The sequence below is a fragment of the Populus nigra genome, chromosome 6 (genome assembly GCF_951802175.1).
Source record: "Populus nigra chromosome 6, ddPopNigr1.1, whole genome shotgun sequence".
NCBI lineage: Eukaryota > Viridiplantae > Streptophyta > Magnoliopsida > Malpighiales > Salicaceae > Populus > Populus nigra.
This window is the reverse complement of record NC_084857.1, coordinates 3,288,841-3,307,466: the sequence shown is the minus strand read 5'-3', so window position 1 is coordinate 3,307,466 and position 18,626 is coordinate 3,288,841. Positions and strand designations below refer to the sequence as shown.

The 18,626-nt window shown below is 35.6% G+C and overlaps 3 protein-coding genes and 1 long non-coding RNA gene across 9 annotated transcripts; 2 read left to right on the top strand and 2 right to left on the bottom strand.

Annotated features, from left to right (window-relative positions):
* Positions 1 to 905: 905 nt before the first annotated feature.
* Positions 906 to 1,536, bottom strand: LOC133697016 (uncharacterized). The gene is made up of 2 exons (XR_009842796.1): positions 1,477 to 1,536; positions 906 to 1,388 (listed from the first exon to the last, which is right to left on the bottom strand). It is a non-coding gene; the product is annotated as an uncharacterized LOC133697016 (long non-coding RNA).
* Positions 1,537 to 5,889: 4,353 nt separating this feature from the next.
* Positions 5,890 to 11,034, top strand: LOC133697720 (actin-related protein 5). Of its 3 annotated transcripts, XM_062120465.1 has the most exons (12): positions 5,890 to 6,181; positions 6,299 to 6,369; positions 6,464 to 6,588; positions 6,802 to 6,846; positions 7,555 to 7,657; positions 7,788 to 7,897; positions 8,414 to 8,523; positions 8,612 to 8,702; positions 8,787 to 9,218; positions 9,456 to 9,583; positions 9,887 to 10,226; positions 10,351 to 11,034. In XM_062120465.1, exons 1-12 carry the CDS (start codon positions 6,081 to 6,083, stop codon positions 10,855 to 10,857), a joined length of 2,163 nt encoding a protein of 720 aa, XP_061976449.1. In that variant the 5' UTR covers positions 5,890 to 6,080; the 3' UTR covers positions 10,858 to 11,034. The 3 variants fall into 3 exon arrangements, with proteins under 3 accessions (XP_061976449.1, XP_061976448.1, XP_061976450.1); XM_062120464.1 differs by lacking the exon at positions 5,890 to 6,181 and having other exon boundaries at positions 7,611 to 7,657; XM_062120466.1 differs by lacking the exons at positions 5,890 to 6,181; positions 6,299 to 6,369 and having other exon boundaries at positions 6,494 to 6,588; positions 7,550 to 7,657.
* Positions 11,035 to 11,829: 795 nt separating this feature from the next.
* On the top strand, positions 11,830 to 15,441 carry LOC133695822 (protein FIZZY-RELATED 3-like). The gene is made up of 10 exons (XM_062117772.1): positions 11,830 to 12,593; positions 12,757 to 12,879; positions 13,039 to 13,143; positions 13,232 to 13,411; positions 13,541 to 13,603; positions 14,205 to 14,399; positions 14,518 to 14,619; positions 14,737 to 14,799; positions 14,957 to 15,025; positions 15,129 to 15,441. The coding sequence occupies exons 1-10, from the start codon at positions 12,090 to 12,092 to the stop codon at positions 15,180 to 15,182; spliced, it is 1,458 nt and encodes a 485-aa protein (XP_061973756.1). The 5' UTR covers positions 11,830 to 12,089; the 3' UTR covers positions 15,183 to 15,441.
* A 46-nt stretch (positions 15,442 to 15,487) lies between these two features.
* LOC133695823 (uncharacterized) lies at positions 15,488 to 17,762 on the bottom strand. 4 transcript variants are annotated; one of them, XM_062117773.1, is made up of 6 exons: positions 17,637 to 17,762; positions 17,431 to 17,517; positions 17,232 to 17,294; positions 16,966 to 17,067; positions 15,948 to 16,203; positions 15,488 to 15,858 (listed from the first exon to the last, which is right to left on the bottom strand). In XM_062117773.1, exons 1-6 carry the CDS (start codon positions 17,712 to 17,714, stop codon positions 15,746 to 15,748), a joined length of 699 nt encoding a protein of 232 aa, XP_061973757.1. In that variant the 5' UTR covers positions 17,715 to 17,762; the 3' UTR covers positions 15,488 to 15,745. The 4 variants fall into 4 exon arrangements, with proteins under 4 accessions (XP_061973757.1, XP_061973758.1, XP_061973759.1 ...); XM_062117774.1 differs by having other exon boundaries at positions 15,948 to 16,200; XM_062117775.1 differs by having other exon boundaries at positions 16,987 to 17,067.
* Positions 17,763 to 18,626: the final 864 nt, after the last annotated feature.

Genomic DNA, 18,626 nt, shown 5'->3' with positions numbered 1-18,626 from the left:
CTTCACAGGGGAGAAAAAATTGACAGTTGAAGCATGACATTACTACACATATTCAACGGCAAAACATATATGATTTACACTTGAACCGATCAATCATTGCCAGGTGGTTAGGTCATTCACAAGGGACTCCATTTTAATGTGTTGTACAATTGTTGCCTTGTCTATCAATGTTTAATCCTTTGCCCAGTGCCCAGAGTCATCCACTCTCCAGAAGAGCTGAATTTCTTCTCAGCAGAAATAGGCACAAAGATGCTTGATATAATATTTACTCGTTGATAGAATTGGGTTTTTGACTTGGTGCTGCTACCCAATGTCCTGCTAGCTGCTGCTCCGCAAATTGCTTCATGCAATATACGGGCTAGTGACTCGGAAGGGTTAAGCTTAACTGGTCTGCTGGTTTGAAATTTGAACCCCAACCTTGCCAAATGACACGAGGAGAATTATGTTGCAGCGTGGGAGGGCCACGCCTCCCTCCAAATATTACCTAGCCCCCCTGTTAAATTCTACTTACTTCCCTCCCTACCTCTGTCAAAGGAGCAAAAACTTTCCTTCCTCTACCAACAACGTGATTATCTGGATTTATTGACACCGCATTCGAAAATTCATTAAAAAGTCTGGCCTGGGCAGAAAAAATGCTACTGCTATATCTTTTGCTGATCCTTTACGGAGTAGTTCCTAATTACGTCCCAAATCCCAGTGGACAAGTAAGCACACAAGACTAGAGACATGGAACTCTTCAAAATCCAATGCTAGTGGAATTCCCACCTTTTAATAACCTTAAAACCAGCTCAGACATGGATAAATAATCAATCGAAACACTCATTGATTTCAATCCCACAAGAAAAGAAAAGAAAAGAAAAGAAAAGAAATACAGTAAACACCTCCAGCAAAAATACAACATAGCGTGAGTGAAGAGGAACCATTATATATAGCAAGAGTGATAGACATCCATCGTATGAAAGTTTAAGAACCTGAGAAACAGAGTGCAAGAATAGAACATGTTTCTAATTACTAGCCTAGCTAGCCACAATCCTGCTAACAAACAAGTAGTTTTCCTTCTAGGGATTGGCAGTTTATCTTCAATTAGAGAAAGATGATGTAATCCAAGGATCTCAACAAGCTACAAGTATACAAAACTAGTTACGTAATTAAAAAATAAAAGCCACCTTACTTCACAGTTGTTGCACACAGCTAGCTAGCTGGTCAAGCACAAGCTTCCCTTCTTGCTGCAATATTCAGCAAGATTGCTTCAAGATCAGGAGGCTGAAAATATCCTTCCTTTGGAGGGTTCCTTCTTTGCTTCGCATAACAGGGTTTCTTCTTGGGCGGTGGCGGGCACACCAGAGCCGCTGGTATCTGATATTCGCTGCGTCTTGGTGTCCTGCATCCTTCATCAACTTCCATAATTAGTTCAAACAAGATTGAATTCGTAATCGAAGTGAAACTTAGTTTTATTGAGCTGTTTGTGGTCTGAACCTAGAGTCTGGACTGGTTCGGCAACTGCAGTTTTGGGTAAGCATGCGTCCTTTTTTAAGAGGCTAAAACAGCGCGCCAGCTTGCTAAGGAAGGTGCTGTTTTTAACCTTTTTATTTTTATTTTTGTAGTTTAAAAATATTATTTTAATATACTTTAAAAATCAATTACTAACCATAAAGCTTTCACGAACCCAGGTCCAAAAGGACCCAACTTTTTTTTGCTTACATACCATGTCCCGATTTTTTTTTTCTTGGACCTAAATATGTTACAATGATTCGAAAATCCACAGGAAGGAAGGTAATTACTTTTTTAATTACAAGATCGACCCAGCAATTTATATTAATTTGATTTTGATGTATATGGAAACAAATTTAAATATTGTATTTCAATAATTTTATTTTTTTTTCAAAGTTTTAATGTTGAGGTCTCAAGATGCAAACTTTTTTTTTTTTGATTTATGTGAGGTGTTCGGGACAGCTTGCGCGCACCATGACTATTTCTCACTGCTCATTGGACATCCTGCAAGCACAGGAGCAGGTAAGGCACCGCGGGGGTGATAGACGTACATATAAAGGATCGAACTCTAAACGGGACGAAACAAGTCACACAATTAACCACAGCAGCTAGACCCTGAATTGCAATGCAAACTTTGTTTGCTTACATGGGAGCTTCGTGGAAATATGATTTGCTTATTTAAAATGATGATGCGCTCCTTGTTTCTAGAATGTTCAACTTTGTTGGGCGCGGCGCGAGAAGGTTCGAGGAATTGATGGATTTAAATCTGGACCACACGTTTAGTATATGTAGCAGGGACTGAGGTTATGGGCTTGGTAGGCCGAGCAGGTACCTGGGCCCATGAGGGGAGTTTCTTAATGGTGGCATAAGGTAGGTACGTGTACACTGAGCATTGGCATTTCACCGTGTCATTTTCGTAGAAAACGTCACCTGCATGGGCATACGCTCTGTAGGCATTAGAAATTAATTTTTAAAGTATATTTTATTTTAAAATATATTAAAATAATATATTTTTTAATATTTTTATATTAACATGTCAAAATATCTGTAAATATATATAAAAAAATAGAAGCAAAGAAAAAAAATGATTTTCTCTCAAGAACAACCAGGTAATTGCTTTAAAAAATTGGTTTAAGAAAAGCAGTATTAGTGGTGGCCCTAAAAGGTTTACAAAAATATATTTTTGATTAAAATTATTGTGAGGTGGTTTTTTACATGCAAAAATAAATGAAAAGCATGTCTTTATAAATGAAAAACATGTTATTTAACTTTTACATAACAAATGTTTGAAATGCTATTATAAATGGATCCCAGTATAAAAAGTAGAGGTTATTTGACTAACAAAATTTTTTTTTTATGCGCTTGAAAAAAATAATCAAAATACTAGATTATGCTTAAAAGGAGAGTGATGCAAAAGCTGAATTCAAATGTTGTTGAATCTTCAAGTTCCAGCATGGTAGTAGCTTTTATTTTTTATCTAATTATAAATAAATAATTATTTGGTTACCGAATAACTTTTATTTTTTATATTAGATCTCATATATAATTGTATTTTAAATTTTAATTTCATATAAACTAAAATAACATGTTTTTGATGGAGATTTGTTTTTTATTTATTTTACATACAAAAAATTATTTCACAACAATTTTAATCAAATATGTATTTTTTAAAAACCTAAAAACATTTTTAAAAAACGTATTTTAAAAACTTTTTTGGACTTTAACTACAAAAACTAAAAATAAAAAATAAAAAACACACACTTTTAATTCTTGAGTTGGTACCTAGGCATGGACCTGGTTTTTTTAACCCACTTCTGGAGAGCCGTGATCGCAAGCAGCCGAGTGCTTATACCTGGGCTAGAATAGTAATTAAGCATCTTGTACTAGGCCCATTTCATGACGGGATTTATTACAGTTTGAATGCGGGTGGCTCAGGCCAGGGTTTCAAAGAAGCTTCGGCCTTATCGGATAATTAGTGCTCCACTTGTTATTATCTCCTTCTGAATATAGCGACACGTCATAAGAAAAAAAATATACTAAAAGTCTAAAATGCACGACCAGACAGGAAAAAAGTTTTATCTCAGTTCACGAAAATTTGTTTAAGAGCACGTGGTTGTTAAAAATAGGAATACGTCACGTGATCGTAAAAAAAAAAGAAAAATGAAGGATCAGGGCATGTACTTTAAAAGGGCGGAGCTACATGTGAGAGATTTCCCCTCCAGATTTATTTTCAAAAAGTTCATGTTAGTCCTTGATAGTGTAAGAATTTTGAATTTGACCCCTTTTTTCTAGACATTTGCTCCCTGCATTTTTTTTTCCTAGTCTTCCCATTACCCCATGACATATTTGCTGAGATAATTTATTCAGAACAGCTGTGCAGTAAAGACCATTTGTGTATTATAATACAATTTTGTTAAAATCCAATATTGCATGATATCGTAATGCTATTTATATAACAATTCTCATCGAAATAGTATTTTTATTTTCTACCCCACTTAACTAGAATTCGAGTTTTAGCATTGGCTTTCATCTATTAAAGTATTTGATTAAATACGAGAATGTAAAGAATTGAAGTAGAGTTTTTTTTTTTAAAAAAAAATATTTTTTGTTTAAAAATATAATAAAATATATATTTTAATTTGTTTTTCTTTTTTCCATGTGTACCTCTATCTTTAAAGTATTATTTATTAAAATAGTTCTTTGTTTTTTTTCTTTTTCAGTTAATATTTTTTAAAAAAATATTTAAATTGTTTTTTTATTTGATTATTTCACTCTCGTGACATGAATTACAAGTTTGACAAGTTAACACGGTTGATTCATATTTCTTTTTATTTTTTTTATAATTTTATCATTTGATATTGAGTTGATTGTAAATTAAATTTAATGATTTATTTTGTTTGCTTTTTATTAGGTTATTCAGATCTCGTAACTCGAAAATAATGCTTAATAGGTTAGCTCGAGTTGATTTATGTTGTTTTTTTTAATTTTTTCTGATTGATTTTTTTAAATTTTATTATTCAGCATTAGGTTGGTTGTGAATTAAGTTTCAAATTTGTTTTGACATGCTTTATATAGAAAATATCTTGGTTTCGTGATTGGGGTCGTGGTTTTAGCATTTTAAACACGACTAAATCAAGCTGTTTTTTTTTTTCCAAAAAAGTTATCTTGGCCTCATGATTCAAGTTGTAAATTTTATGAATTTAATCAATTGACTCAATTTTTTTTAATTGACTTTCCCCCCTATTTTTATCATCTAATATTTTGTTTGTTTGAAAAATAAATTTTATGATTTATTTTGGTTTGTTTTTTATCAGTAAATTAAGGATGGTACCTAACAAGTTAATCCATGTTAACTTGGCTTTTTTGTGTTATTTTTTTAATTATATTTTTTACAAATTTTATTATTTAATACTGGGTCTAAAATGGACGATTGAGAATTAAGTTTCATAAATTATTTTTTATTTGTTTCACGTAAGGTTATTTCAATTTCATGATTAAAATCACGAACTTGATAGGTCAACTCGAGTTAAATTAGATTAATTTTTTATTTTATTTTTATAAGGTTATCTCAATCTTATGATCCATATAACGAGTTTAACAGATTGACTCGAGTTGTTTTTTATATTTTTTATATTATTTTTTTAATCTTATTATTTAATATTGAACTTATTAAAAATTAAATTTTATAATTTATTTTAATTTATTTTTCACGAGGTTATTTTTCTACTGCTAGCAATAAATATTTTTTATTTTATAAAAATTGACTCGACTAATGATACAGCAAGAGTATGTAATCTAGTGGAGACCTAAAGAAACATACAATTATCTAATTTCTTGTAAATATAAAATCAAGAGGGGGAGGAGGGGGAACAACCAGCTTGCGTGGCATTTCTTAAACTAGACGTAAAAGCACTCCAAATCTGATTGAAGCCACCATGTCCAGAGCCAACGCGAGCAAGGAAATCAATGCATCGATTACCAGGGTGGTTCATTGATATATCGGGCGATGTTCTGATATATAATTGAATTTAATCCAACTTCAAATATTATATACAATATAAATCCGATCATTTCAGTAAAAAATTAGATCCAAACGGACGGGATATATTAAATTGAACTAAAATTGTTGTTGATATTACAAATATTTACATGATAAATATATTAATCCTCTTATTATTGCAATTATACAAGATCCCTAAAATACATACCAAGGATAATGATATTATCTATTAAGTGGGAGTTAGATGTTTGAAATTTCTGAAGATTTTATTTTGAGATCAGTGTTTTCTGGATATATATATGATATTTTAACCGGTTCAGGTAATTTTTTCTCGACCAAATAGCTATGGCTCATCCATATTGTATCAATTTAATCATTCCCACTACTGAAAAACCACATCAGTCCTCGTCTTTTAGAGAGGAAACCGGTTCTGGTCAAAACCGTGTGGCTTGCCTTCCCAACCAAACCGGTTCATGTCTGCCTGCTACTTCTTTTTGCTACTTATCATGAACTAAACACAGAAACGGAAAGCATAGAAGAAGCTTCAAAACCCCCCCAAAAAAACCACTTGCAGTGCGAGAATAAAAAAATGCCTTTTGTTTCCCAGATAAAAAGACAAACAGATTACAATCTCTACTCTTCAACTACTCCTATAGTAATCGACAATGGTGCCTCCAATTTTCGTATTGGGTAATTACAAAAAGAAAAAAATACAAAAACCCTAGCTCTTATCACAACGAATAAATTAATATTAGTTTTTTTTTTTTAGATTTCTGCTCTAATTTTGTGATTTTGTGGTTTAAACAGATGGGCGGGGGAGAACGATCCTCGAGTTATTTTCCGTAACATTGTTCAAAGACCACGCCACAAAACCACTGGTAAATTACGAATAAACTTCCTTTTTTTTCTAGAAATATATATATTTTTAATTTGTTTTTGTTTTTGTTGTTGCTGGTGATGGTGGTGGTGTAGGTGAAACGGTTAGTATTGTTGGGGATCATGATACTACATTGTTGAAGTACTTCGATTGTAGTCGGTCGGGGCCTCGCTCTGCTTTCGATAGCAATGTTGTTTATCAGTTCGAGATTATGGAATATGTAAGCAGCTACTGAGAAGTACTATTTGGGTTGTCGAATTTTATTTACACTAAACAAATTGTTAAATAATATCTCATTGTTTTTTAACCTTTATGGCAAGCACGAGAGAGTTTATTAAAAATCTTACAGGGTAAAGATGCATGGTTTGCTAATTTCTTCGCGTAAATATGTCAGGGTTGGGTTTTACTAATAATCAAATGTTTTGTTCTGTAGATTCTTGACTTTGGTTTCGATCGGCTGGGAGCAAATGGATCAGAGGTATAATCAGGAAGTAGTTTGATTAGAGGGATTAATATTTTTAGGCTTCTACAATAAATTGCATGTAGTTTGTGCATTACTCAGTCTGTTTTGAGAAGTATTCTATTCTGCTATAGCTGCCTAAATTCAGGTTGGCAGCAGCTAGTCACATGTAGTCATCTGTGATCTCTTTGTTTCTTATTGGTTGTCAGCACTTTGTTTTTTTCTCTTTCTAATCTTAATTACCCACAATGAAATGTGTGGCTTGCATGCGCGATCCTGGTTTGGGTGAGGGAATATGTTTGCCATTGATATGGATAGTTTATTAGATACTGTGAATCACTTTTTTTTGAACTTCTTTTCTGGTTTTAAGGAGCTAGGGCGGGACTTGATTAGAATCCCTCTCCCTCTTACTATGCAGGGGAGACTCTGGCACTAGTCTAAACACCCATCGGCCACTTTTTTAAGTTGACTTCAACTGAGTTGAGTGTGCCACACCATCCTGAGTCAATTGTGAGAGTTTGAGATGATATCTAACATGTATAATATAAACTTCACGGCAGAAGCATTTGAAATGACTTATTCAGATGTACTTGGTGTTACCACAGTGCATGCATGGCAATTGATGCTGTAGAGTTCTCAGCAATTTATATATGCCTTTTCTGTCAGATTAATCAATGCATTCTCAAGACTGTTTCTTAATTTTTTGTTCATTTGAGCTCAGAACAGATTGATCATCCTGTCCTGATCACAGAATGCATACTCAACCCTGTTCAATCTCGCAGTAAAATGGCGGAGCTGCTTTTTGAAACTTATGGAGTTCCATCTGTAGGTAGGATATAGACTTTTGACTGTCCGTCATTAGAAAACTTTCCAGCTCCTTAAAGGAAATGTTTTTAACTCTCATTCCATGTGCATGACTATTCTAATTAACCTGGATTATTTTTGTTCTTTCATCACAGCGTTCGGTGTTGATGCTGCATTCAGCTATAAGTATAATCAACAGCATGGGATTTGTGATAAAGATGGGCTTGCTATTTGTCCAGGATTTACAACAACTCATGTTATTCCGGTATTGCTTAGTTGGAATATATTTGATCATAGTTTATTTGTACTTGCAATTCAAGTACATAAAACAGCTTTGCAAGGTTGCTAGTGCCCTGCAGTTATAAATTGTTTAGTCAATAAGTTTTGGCTTGGGATTCTTTTTTAAGTGTCAATTATATGGAGGCTGGTAATGCATATCAAGATTGAATGGAACTGGAAATAGAAATCTCTCTCTCTCTCTCTCTCGCGCGCGCGCGCACACACACAGAGACCTACTGTGTTTGTGTCATTGCATTAATATGAGCTGCACATGTTTCTGTTGAAAGATGTATATTTATTTCTTACTGCAGCTGTTTCAGTATTTCTTTACCAGAAACAGTATCACTAAAGATGCTTTGTCAGACATCTTTACATTCATTGTATCAATGTCCATTTGAATCCCAAGTATTTCCAATGTTCTGGTCCCCATGATTCAATCTAACCCCCTATTTCTAATTGCTTTAAATTAATGGCATAACATGAGGTGTGTTTCTGTTCCCAGTTTATTGATGGAGAGCCTGTTTATAAAGGGTGCTCCCGAACTAATATTGGTGGATACCATGTCACCGATTACTTGAAGCAGCTCCTTTCACTTAAATACCCTCATCACATGTGAGTAATGTTCATCTGGACTCTGCTTCAATCTAATCAGTGCAGTTTATAATCCTTTTATGTTATGTTTTCCTTGTGCATGCAATAGGGCTCGGTTAACATGGGAGAAGGTTGAAGACCTGAAAATGGAGCATTGTTATATTGCAACAGACTATGCTTCAGAAGCTCGATTATTTCAGGCAAACTCATAATACATCATCTTTTGTTTCTTCCTGTTTTCTTTTTGAGATGGATAGCTGTTAACTTTTGTAGTTATGTGACAGAAAGGGACCAAGGAAGCTGAAGAAAAAACGAGGTGTTGGCAGCTCCCTTGGGTTCCACCACCAGTTGAGGAGCCACCATCAGAAGAAGAGATTGCCAGAAAGGCAGCTATAAAGGAAAGACAAGGTCAACGGTTGCGAGAAATGGCTGAGGCAAAAAGGTCAACGAGGATAAATGAGCTAGAGAACCAGTTGCATGGCTTGGAATTCCTTTTGCAGCAGCTGGAACAAGTGGAAGAGAGTGAAATTCCATATTTCCTGAAAGATACTGGCTATGTTTCCAGGCAAGAAATAGAAACTGCTCTTGCCAAAGCAACGCAGTCATTACGAAAAGTAAAGGGTGAGCCAAAGGGTGAACAGGTTGAAGTTGAAGAAAAGACTGATGAAAAATATCCTCTTGTCAATATTCCTGATAACATGCTGACCCAAGATCAGGTATGCCTCTATACCAATTGGTTGATCCTATGCTTTTCTGTTGTGAAGTTTCTATCTCTGTTGTTTGTAGAATAGAGGTAAAAAATGACTTCTCATATCATTGTTGCATCTCATATTCTTGCAAAAGCAACCTCATGCTTTCAATCAGCTTGATATAAGTGATCACATTTGTCTTGATGGTTTAGTGATTGTTAGCTTTTCTGCATACATTCACTCTTTGATTGCCTTTCTTTACAGCTAAGAGAAAAGAGAAGACAGATGTTCCTTAAAACCACATCTGATGGCCGCCAACGAGCTAAACAGAAACGTGTTGAAGAGGACCTGGAACGAGAAAGGAAAAATCAGCTAGATGAACAAAAACGCTTGTATGTACCTAGGCTCTTGAATGCTTCTGTTATTTAGTTCAGCTTAGCTTTTAAGGAGAAAGTATTTAGGTTTGGTTTTATTGTTAGGCAAACAAGAGAAGGGAAATGGGAAAACTGGATATGGATTCAAACTTGATGCATGGTTTTTATGTGCAATTTGCTCACTTAACTGCATGACTAGCACTTTGAATTCCATAAAACCATTTTTTGTTTCACATTTTGTAGATTTTAGTGAAACTAGCTGATTTTCTACCTGCCTATGTACCATCTCTCGGTATTGATTATTTTGTTCTTTCTATGTAGAGAGAACCCAGAGCTTTATCTAGGAGAAATGCGTACTAAATACAAAGAACTTTGTGAGAAAGTTGAGCAGCGAAAACGACTCAAGCCAAATGGGAACCACTCAAATGGAAATGGTATGTCTGGTGGTGTTGGTCGCGGTGAGAGATTGAATGCTGCCCAAAGAGAAAGGATGCGCCTCTTAACAACAGCAGCTTTTGACCGAGGGAAGGGTGAGGATAATTTTGGTGCCAAAGATGAAGATTGGCAACTTTACAAACTGATGAGCAAAGATAACGATGATGATGATGAGGGGCCAGATGAGGATGAGACAGAGCTTGCCCGTGTATCTTCCAGGCTTCAGGTAAGATTTATTTATTCTGGTATATGGACCAGCTGCTTCATTGTTCTTACTTCTCACGTCCTGTTCTTGATGATTCAACTCTTGTATGGGGAATTACATAACTTATTGATTATTGACATGGCAGGAGATAGACCCAACATTTGTTCCCAAGCCAGAACCAGGGCCCTCACAATCAGCTGCTGACATGCCACGGTCTCGTCCTCTTACCAAGGAAGATTTCCAAATTCTGCTCGGGGTTGAAAGGTTTCGATGCCCTGAAATTCTGTTTCATCCTAACTTAGTTGGAATCGACCAGGCAGGCCTAGATGAGACGGCTGGGGTCTCAATGAGGAGGCTATCATCCAAGGACCAAGTCTTGGAGGAAAGACTGACCAATTCAATTCTGATGACTGGTGGAAGCTGCCTTTACCCTGGTCTGAGTGAGCGCTTAGAAGCTGGAATCCGAATGATTAGGCCATGTGGGTCACCCATAAAGGTGGTCAGAGCACTTGATCCTGTTCTTGACGCTTGGCGCGGGGCTTCTCTTTATGCTGCTGCAGTTCAATTCCCACAACAGACATTTAGTAGAATGGATTACTTTGAGAAGGGTGAAGATTGGCTTCGCGGATACCAATTTCAATACACTTTATAATCATATTGTCACACTCGTGTACTTGAATCTTCATATGAGATGGCTGCAAATTGATCCCAATTTGAACAAATTATTGGACCTTGGCAGTTCATGCCATATTTTGTTTCTGCCACTGCTAAACACTGACAACGCTATTGATTTTTTTTTAGCTAGTTCTATATTTGCTCTGCCATGAAATCTGTTCTGTTTCAAGTCTTAACTTTGATATTTCAGTTATCAACTCAAACCTTCGTATTATCTCCAGTGGAATTGTTTGCCCAGATTGTCTTCTAGCTCAGCCTTTCAAGGAAAAACAGTTTTTGTTTTCTATTATGCTTACCGTAGATGCGGGCTGGATTCTTTTTATCAGTGATAACAGCATGGCACAGGTCAAGCATTCCATCCTAGATCGGTTCGATTAAATATTCCAGAGAGAATCAGTGGTTTGGGGGCTTTGGAGCATTGCAAAAATATTATTTTTTGTTATATTTTAATATAAAAAATATTTTAAAAAATAACTGTGACTACACTGTTACACAAATATCAATCTTTAAACGCACCCAGTCTTCTCTATTGATGTTAATTCTTCCCTTTAAAAAATTGATGACATTATTTACAAGAATAAGATTTTATACTGTTGCAAAGATATCACAACATTAACATAATTTTAATTTTACTCCAAAGATTTATCTCATGCTACATTAAATTGATTTAATAACTAAGGAAGAGGAATTTACTATAGTATATTGTATTGTAGTAGTGAATGTTTTTTAAAATATTTTTTATTTAAAAATATATTAAAAATATATTTTTTTATTTTTAAAATTTATTTTTTACATCATTATAAATACTAAAAAAAACATATTAATTTTTTTTTAAAAAAATTAAAAACACAAAAAAAAATAAACTTTCATTTCAAACAACGGACGACAGATACAGCTCTAATAAAAATGAGCTCGACTCAAGCAATTGACCGTTAGAATCTTGCACCATACACATTAATAAATAAAAGAACTTCAAACACCCCAAAAACCCTTTTTCTCTACCAACTCCGCTCCTATCATCCCCTACCCAAATTCGACCGTTGCAAATCTTCTTCCACGCAAAAGAACCCTGAAACAAAAACCCTCCATTGAAAAGCCCTCTCTTTCCTTCCACAGGGAGAGGCCTTTTCAATAATCTTCACCGCTCATCAACAAAATCAAAATCAAAAGAATACCATAGCTCAAGATTATCGAAAACATCAAGCAAATATGGATTCTACACCAAGAAGAAAGAGTGGCCTCAACCTCCCATCTGGGATGAATGAGACTTCTTTAAGACTGGAGACCTTTTCTTCTTCAAGTTCTTTTAGAGCAGTCACATGCGTATCATCACCAAGAGCAATATCAAGCTTATCTTCACCCTCAAAAACCTCTTCTTGTAGTGATAGATTCATACCTTGCAGATCATCTTCAAGGCTACAAACTTTTGGACTCATAGAGAAAGGATCTCCTGTTAAAGAAGGAGGCAATGAGGCGTATGCAAGGTTGTTGAAATCTGAGCTTTTTGGGTCTGATTTTGGTTCCTTTTCTTCTCCTGCAGGTGGTCAAGGAGGGTTGGGTAGTCCTAGCAAGAATATGTTGAGGTTCAAGACTGATCATTCAGGCCCTAATTCGCCGTATTCTCCTTCAATCTTGGGACATGATAGTGGGATTTCTAGCGAGTCTTCTACTACTCCGAAGCCACCAAGAAAAGTCCCTAAGACACCCCATAAGGTAAGTACCGAGTTTTTTTTCTTCTTCCAGTTTTTGTTGGGTTTTTCAGAGAATCGTAGATAAAGAAGATTGTTTTGAACCCCTTTTGTTTTAAATTTCGATAAAAAATATTGAAGATTCAGTCCAAGAAATGGTAAATCATTGAAGGTTAATTTTGCTGCAGGTTTTGGATGCCCCATCACTTCAAGATGACTTCTATTTGAATCTTGTGGATTGGTCCTCACAGAATGTACTCGCAGTTGGGCTGGGAACTTGTGTCTATTTATGGACCGCATCAAATAGTAAAGTAAGTTTGACATTTCAAGGTTCTTAGCATGTTGACAACCCCAATAATTTACTCAATCCAATGGAAGATTGTCTATTAAGTAATATCTTTAGATGCGAATTTGCTATTTAAAATGGAGCCGACCAAGTGTTTCAACCTTTTTTGTTATCTTGTTCTCAGGTGACCAGGCTGTGTGATTTAGGGCCTAATGACAGTGTATGCTCCGTGCAATGGACCCGGGAAGGCTCATACATATCAATTGGCACACATCTTGGTCAAGTTCAGGTAGCTCTAGCACTCTAATTAGTCCCAAATCTTGCATTATTACGCGATTCATTTTGATTGATGATCTATTGTCGAATGCTTTTTATAGGTGTGGGATGGAACACAGTGCAAGAGGGTCCGAACCATGGGCGGGCATCAAACAAGAACAAGTGTCTTGGCTTGGAACTCTAGGACACTAGCATCAGGAAGCAGGGACCGCAACATACTTCAGCATGATCTTCGAGTTTCTAGTGACCATGTTAGCAAACTTATTGGTCACAAATCTGAGGTAGAGTCGAGAATTGCATAAATGGTTCAGCTCAACAATTCCTGACTTCACACCCCAAATTATATGGACTAAAATTACTTGCACAAATGGGAGTAAGAAGCCCATCTAAATTCTTATCACTTTATCCAGGTATGTGGCTTAAAATGGTCTCATGATGACAGAGAACTTGCATCAGGTGGAAATGATAACCAGGTAAAAGATAACTCCATCTTTCTTGCTCACAATATGAATTTGTTTTCATTTCTTCATTAACTAACAAATATTCTAGTGGTTAGGGCTGTCAGCGTATCAGATTTGTTAAATGAATAGATTCGGATAGAATCTTTATGAATTCCAATCAGGTTTTCCAATTGTTAATCCGGATCTAGATCCTATCGTATTCGGATATTTGTCTCATTTAAAATCATGCTTTGATGTAAAATGAGTTTCAAGTACAGTACATTAATAAAGTATGTTATGATCCTATACAGCATGCTATTTCTTCTAAAAAAAAATCAAAATATCTCACTAAATGATTCTAATAAAAATTTATATTAAAGGTCAAACCTAATTTAAATTAGGCAAGAAGTACAAAAAAACTAAAAGAGAGAATAATAAAAATCCTAATGTTTTTCCAAAAAAATCGAAATAGATAAAAATTCAGATTTTATCAAGACATAATAAATTAGAAACTTAAGCATAATAATGAATCGGATTCAGGTCATTGACGACAGCGCTACCAGTGGTTAGTCCCTTTTTGTTTGAGTGTGTATTAATGTGTATCTCATCAAATCAATGTCCTGTTGGTGATCAGCTCTTGGTATGGAACCAGCACTCGCAGCTACCAGTTTTGACATTGACAGAACACACAGCTGCTGTCAAGGCCATTGCTTGGTCACCCCACCAGAGTGGTCTCCTTGCATCTGGAGGTGGAACTGCTGATCGATGTATTCGCTTTTGGAACACCACCAATGGTCATCAGTTAAACCATGTTGACACAGGAAGCCAGGTTTATTAATTCTCTTCACTCTTCTTCATTTTCACTAGATTATGGAACCAACTTCATAGAACAAATTTGCAGTTTCCTAAAGCCCTCTTCTTACTGATTTTTCACTGGCTGACTGCAGGTCTGCAATCTAGCCTGGAGCAAGAATGTTAATGAACTGGTCAGCACTCATGGGTACTCCCAGAATCAAATCATGGTGTGGAAATATCCATCGTTATCCAAGGTATTAGCTAGGGCTATTAGTTAATTCTTTGTAGTTAATGGGTTTCATAGCTGTCGCGCTAGTTCAAGATTTGCAAGATTCATCCTGTTAAGAATCCGTTTTCGGTTTGTGGTATAGGTTGCAACTCTAGTTGGTCACAGTATGCGAGTCCTCTATCTTGCCATGTCTCCTGATGGTCAGGTACTTCAACATCTCCTCCATTTCTAAACATTACTTGCAAAAATATATTTCAATTTTGTTTCTTTATTTCAAGATCAAATTACATGGTCACAGTAGCAATAATTTTTTTTGAATGTTGAATAAATTTGTAATGTCTAAAACTCTGTTCATCATGTAGACAATAGTAACTGGAGCAGGGGATGAGACGTTGAGGTTTTGGAATGTGTTTCCATCTATGAAAACGCAGGTAAGCAGGAGTGGTAGCAGAATCCATTTTACAGGTTGTTGTAACTTGTAACCTGCCTGCCTCTGTATTAAGCATTTCTCTTTTACCCCTTCTGTGGTTGCAGACAATAGTGAAAGATACAGGACTTTGGTCATTAGGAAGAACCCAGATTCGGTGACAGCACCACGCAAATCTTAAGCTAAATTATATTATATTGTTAATGCACACACTCAAAGTCCAGAGGTTGCCACTACGACGTGCAGGAAGGAGCTTGATCTCTTCATTTTCTGGCCGACTTCGAACTTTGACTGGTTTGCTAAATTATACTGTCGAATTCGAACAGGATTTGTATAGTGTACTTATTTTTTTTTTCCTACACCTACATCGATTACAGTGTTGTGACGTCATTGTATAAAGCAATTCTTATGGTTTTTTTCTTCCTGTTGTCTCTCATTTTAGTGATTGAAATTGATTACATCAAACTTAATAGCAAAAACAGAAGCACTGTTAACGAAGAAGAAAAGTTTCTGTGTGTAAGGATCGTGGTACATCAGAAGATTCACAAGAAGAGTTCCACTTTCCCTTTCACCAGCAAGAGCTCTCGATTCACTTTTCCTGTGTTAAACCAAGAAACAAGAGAATAGAGTTCCACTTTTCCTTTCACCAGCAAGCTCTCGATTCTGTTTTCCTGTGTTAAAACCAAGAAACAAGAGAAAAATCGCCTACCAAAGAAAAGTCTGCCTAAGACAGCAGACCTTGACAAATCAAATAAATCTCTCTCGATGAAGACCTCGTGGCCTTGGGCCTCAACCATGATGCCTTTCTGAAGAGTGGCTTGCAAATCCGGCTAAATTCTGCAAGGCAAACAGTTAAATGGAAGTAAGAAATGTACTGATACCACACATCTACTGGTATCTGATCTGCTCCATAAACATATTCCCACCTTTGTTATCCTCACTCTCTAGAAGCTTAATTACTAGGTGTCCACCTGGTTGCAATATACCATTATCATCTGCAGTGCACACAGAATCATTTAACAGCCTGTCTGTTCTAATCTCATCAACATGAGCTGCTGCTGCTCGACCTACAGCCAGACCAAGTGCTTGCATTCCTAACTCCGCAGATAAAGCTGCATCTCTAGTTGTGATACCAGAAACCAAGGGACACATGTCTGATAGTACCACAGAAAAACCCTTCTGCTGCATAAGACACAAATCAAACCCAAATCAGTAGATCCACAAAGACAGACAAGATACAAGGATAAAAGTTTTGCTTTCAGAGAAACCAAGGTAAACCATCAAGTTGAAATTCAGGACAATTCACTCTGTTAATAATGGAGATAAAAATGGCTCTAAGAATGATGTTTATCAAGTCATAAGTTTTAGATTAAAAAAATGTGTATATAAGGGTCCATAAACATGTTTATCACATGGAGAAAAGTTTTGCTTTCAGAGAAACCAAGGTAAACCATCAAGTTGAAATTCAGGACAATTCACTCTGTTAATAATGGAGATAAAAATGGCTCATAAGAATGATGTTTATCACACCATAAGTTCTAGAATAAAAAAAGTGTGTATATAAGGGTGCATAGAACATAGATTAGGACCTCGTGGGACCTTCAACCTTTTAGAAGGTTAGGAACCGGTTCAGGGTACGATGGTAAGCCTTATTTCTTAAGAGCATCAAGAGTTCACTGGAGCTTAATGGAAGTTAATTAATTCCCTTTGTTGTTTTCAAATCACCTACCTCGAGATGATCATACATACAAAAACAAATAGCGCAGCTCATTGCATCTATTTTGTAAATGATTCTAAGATTAAATCCTAGTTCATCAGAGCAAACCAGATAAGCATTCTAAAAACAAATTAATAAAAAAGAGTTGGTAGCAATTCATATAGAGAGGAAAGAGGTAAAAAACTTGACAAAGATGTGAAAATTAATTTACATAATTAAAGTAGTACCCGAGGAGAGAGTGCCCTAACTTGGTTTTTGGGGAGTTTCATAACATCAGCACAAACAGTTTGAACCCTTGAATCACAGTAAAGAGGAGGGACTTTCACCTTCTGTTCTGCATATCCCCACATTTAAAATCAATCAAACGTGGCATGGTATAATTCACTTATCAAAGAAGCCCAACTTTAACCTCTTCGATTCCAAAAAATATAACAGTTTCAACACAATGGCCAAAATCAAAACCTGAAATACAAAGAGCAAGTGAAGAACACACCTTGAGATCAATACCCACAACAGCCCCACCATTCTTTAGAGGACCCAAGCTCTGGCAAGCAACCTGCAATGATACTATTATGTTATATAAAAACACCAAGAACAACCTTAAACGAACAAGAACAAAAACAAAAACATAGATGTTGTCCAAAACCCACAAAAGAAACATTGAAATAACACTAAAAAGAAAGAGACGAGACCTGGAGCCAAGCACCAGGAGCACAACCAAGGTCAAGAACAGAGGAACCTGGGGCTATCAACTTGTGCTTTTTTTGTATCTGAAGAAGCTGATTTTTTAATTTTTTTTGCAACAAGAAGCAAGAAATTGTGTGCAAGTGAATTAGCAGAGAAAAGTGAGATATAAAAGAAATGAATGGAGTGTTAAGTTTGGTAAGACGGTTTAAACCTTGAAAGCAGAACGAGCAACATATCCAAGGCGTTGAGCTTCTCTGTAGAAGAAATCCGGTGTTCCTGCTCCACTCATTTTTCTCTCCAAAACCCTGCTTTGCTTTTGGAGGCAGACAAGGGTTTTTGTCAATTATTACTTAGAAATAAAAGTTTTTTTTAAAAAAATATATCCATTATATGGGCTGGTTATCAGAACCAGTTGTCCGACGCAGGGGTAGTAGACTCCTGTATGTTTGGGCTCCCAGCCCACCTTTATACATTGGACAGATTCATTGGGCATTTTTGTTTTTTGATTTTAATAATTTGAGAATTTAGTAGCTTTTATTTTTTAAAATATTAAAATAATATTTTTTTAAAAAAATAATTCTTGACATCAATATATAATTCAAAAATATATAAAAAATTAATTTTAAATAAAATAAATTTAAATTCTTAAAAACCGCAATGCGTTCCCAATAAAAAAAAGTAAATGTGTTATGAAGCCTTTTAACATGGCTTTGGAACCAATTTCTCGTTTCATCAAGGATAAGAATTTATTTATTTTAAGCTAAAATAAATTAATTTGGTACGGTTAATAAGAAGAACAGATTTATGATTAGGTTTCAGGTTCGAACCATGTGGTTACTCATATGATGATTACTGGAGGCTTATATGGTCGTTAACTTTAAGGCCTGTGAGATTAGTCGCCTGTGAGATTAGTCGAGGTGCGCGCAAGCTGGTTCGGATATCCACGATTAAAAAAAAAAAAAACAGATTTATGGTAGCATGCATAACTAGGACTTGTCTGCAGTCTTTACTCCATGGCGCAACACCTTCATCTCAGCTACAGACAAGTGTATCAAGGAGAACTTTTCTTTATGCCTTTACTTAAAGATGCATCGAATCGAGTTCTCATCAGAAGAACAAAAAAGATGTACTGAATTGTAATTAAAATTTTAGAATTCTTCTCCATCCTGCAAAACTACCCTTTTCCATTCCAAATCAAGGA

Coding starts and splice junctions, on each gene's coding strand:
- LOC133697720 (XM_062120465.1), top strand. CDS start 6,081: ATGCCTTTTGTTTCCCAGATAAAAAGACAAACAGATTACAATCTCTAC. Junction 6,182..6,298: donor GCCTCCAATTTTCGTATTGG/GTAATTACAAAA, acceptor TGGTTTAAACAG/ATGGGCGGGGGAGAACGATC. Junction 6,370..6,463: donor ACCACGCCACAAAACCACTG/GTAAATTACGAA, acceptor GTGGTGGTGTAG/GTGAAACGGTTAGTATTGTT.
- LOC133695823 (XM_062117773.1), bottom strand. CDS start 17,714: ATGAGTGGAGCAGGAACACCGGATTTCTTCTACAGAGAAGCTCAACGC. Junction 17,518..17,636: donor TTGCTCGTTCTGCTTTCAAG/GTTTAAACCGTC, acceptor TTAAAAAATCAG/CTTCTTCAGATACAAAAAAA. Junction 15,859..15,947: donor AGAGAGTGAGGATAACAAAG/GTGGGAATATGT, acceptor TTTGCCTTGCAG/AATTTAGCCGGATTTGCAAG.
- LOC133695822 (XM_062117772.1), top strand. CDS start 12,090: ATGGATTCTACACCAAGAAGAAAGAGTGGCCTCAACCTCCCATCTGGG. Junction 13,144..13,231: donor CACATCTTGGTCAAGTTCAG/GTAGCTCTAGCA, acceptor TGCTTTTTATAG/GTGTGGGATGGAACACAGTG. Junction 14,620..14,736: donor AATATCCATCGTTATCCAAG/GTATTAGCTAGG, acceptor TTTGTGGTATAG/GTTGCAACTCTAGTTGGTCA.